Raw genomic sequence first — 2249 nt, forward strand, 5'->3', positions numbered from 1 at the left:
CCCAAAAGATTTGAGAACACCTGGTTTAAAGTGTGCTAACCTGGTTACACCTGTTTGTCTTGTATCGTAGTGTCTTATATTTAACAGTTTTGTAATATGAATGAATGAATGAATGAATGAATGAATAGGTTCAGCTTCATCCTGACCTCTAGCAGTGCTCTCTGCACAGTGAGCTGACTGTACACTCTGGCACCCTCTTCTGGAATCACAGCTCGCAGCTCATCCTTGTTGAGTGAGAAGAGCTGTGCTCCTGTCAGCACCCCCAAACATTTCACCGTCCTGGGGGGGAGGGGCAGAAAACAGGGAAAAAGTTCAAAGTCAAGCTTCAAACCAAGAAAGCAGTGAGCTGTTGTTCTGGTTGTGACATCACTCACGGTTCACTAAAGCCCTTCCCTCTGAGCCACTCGGCCACTTCTTCGGGAGAAGAGTGGTAGTCCAGGGGGACGGTGGTGCCTGAAGAGCGATGGATGACGAGGGGCTTCTTCAGGCTGACCTTTCCCCTGGTCAGCCTGTGGAGCAGCTCGTCGTTCACCATCACAGCTGGGAGAGGAGGACACGAACGCTCGTTACCTTTTAAACTTTAGTGGACCAACAGTACTGTGAGCTCTTTCTTACCTTTGTCTGCGTCATCTGTGACTGGCGCGTGCTGGGAGTATGGCGGTAAGCTGCGAGGGTGCTGTGGCGAGTGGGAAGGAGTGAGGTGCTGAACAGGGGGGCTTGGTGGGATTACAGACAGAGTCTTGGGGAGKGGGGGTGCAGCTGGAGCCTGCAGGAATGAGGAACGGTGGAAAAAAGTAATGTGAGAATGCAGAGCTAAGAGTGATTTGTGTGCACAGGTTTGTGTGTGGGTGGATATTCCCTACTATGTGGGGACCATTTTTGGCACACATGCCTATTTGTGGGGACCAACTGGTTCCTATGGGGACCTAACCCTGGACCCCATTTGGGGAAATGCCATTGGAGGGTTGAGGGTTAAGTTTAGGACTAAGGTGTGTACCTGTGAGGTTAGTTTAGGGAAAGGGGTCAGGGTTAGACTGTAGAAATTATTGGAAGTTAGTGAGTGCTATGTCCCCATAAAGATAGCTGTACTAGACCATGTGTGTTTGTCTTACACTGGGGGGTCTGCTGGCGGTGGGGCTTTCTATGTGAGCCGCAGGTTCCAGGATGTTAAAAGGCACAAAGCCGACCTGATTGAAACGATTACGACACTTCCACCAGCGCTTTGATGACTCGATCACCTGACAGAAACACACACAGTTACTGACGTCTGCACAGATCCTGTGAGAAGGAGAGTTTCTGCACACAAGCCCTTCTGAAGCCCTTCTGACCGTCTTTTGTTTATAAGGTTGTTGTGAAAATCTCACCTCCAAAGTCTCTCCCTGCTGCACTGACAGCTCACTGCTGTTTCTGGCTATGAAGTCGTAGCTGCAGCTGTAGAGTCTCTCACCCTCAGGGGGGAGTGTTTCTCTAAAAAGGCACAGAAAAATACAAAGTATTTCATGAAAATCGTGAAATGAGACCATTTAACTGATGATCATAATAAAAATCACCCACGATTCATTGCTGGTGTAGATATTTGGAGATCCATGTGACTGAGAGGGTTGCTGCTGTGGATAAAGGCAAGAAGGTGATGAGGATTTGTGCCGAGAACATAAACATTTGTTGGTAATGGATTAGGATCAGTAGACTAAAACAATTAAAACAAAAAAATCTTGTTCTTTTTCATTCTTGTAAAATAATAAGGCAAATAGTTTTTATAACTTTAGCTCTGAAAAAGTTGGGATATTAGCAAAAAATGTAATACTAACTTGAATGCAACTCAAACTTGGGGACAGGATGAAGTTTATACGTTTTCACAGACCGGTGAACCTCTGCCCATCTTTACTTCTGACAAATTCAGCCTCTCTAAAATGCTCCTTTTATATTCTCACACCTGCTGACTTATTGACCTAATTTGTGGCTAAAGGCTTTTTTAAGCAGTTTTTTTTTTGTACCACTTCCTTTTGTTGCCTATCCCCACTTTTTGAAATGTGGTGCTGCTAAAAAATTTATAATGACCTTAAAGAACATACAATTTAGTTWAAACATCCAATATGTTTTATGAGGTTTGCAAATCAGATTCTGATTTAGTTTTGTTTTATTGAGATTATATATCTAATATAGTAATAAATAAATGTAAAAGATAGATAGATAGATAGATAGATAGATAGATAGATAGATAGATAGATAGATAGATAGATAGATAGATA

The 2249-nt window shown here is 43.7% G+C and overlaps 1 protein-coding gene across 1 annotated transcript in view; it reads right to left on the reverse strand.

Moving 5' to 3' along the window:
* The window catches only part of eps8l1b (EPS8 signaling adaptor L1b), a gene marked incomplete at its 5' end in the record, with an annotated part of 14530 nt that overhangs the window by 1240 nt on the left and 11041 nt on the right, over positions 1–2249 (reverse strand). Inside the window, 6 exon segments of the mRNA XM_014008135.1 lie at positions 147–279; positions 375–540; positions 616–766; positions 1113–1238; positions 1365–1467; positions 1555–1607. Of these exon segments, the coding sequence (XP_013863589.1) occupies positions 147–279; positions 375–540; positions 616–766; positions 1113–1238; positions 1365–1467; positions 1555–1607 (732 nt within the window).

This window comes from Austrofundulus limnaeus, unplaced genomic scaffold, assembly GCF_001266775.1.
Source record: "Austrofundulus limnaeus strain Quisiro unplaced genomic scaffold, Austrofundulus_limnaeus-1.0 Scaffold48, whole genome shotgun sequence".
NCBI lineage: Eukaryota > Metazoa > Chordata > Actinopteri > Cyprinodontiformes > Rivulidae > Austrofundulus > Austrofundulus limnaeus.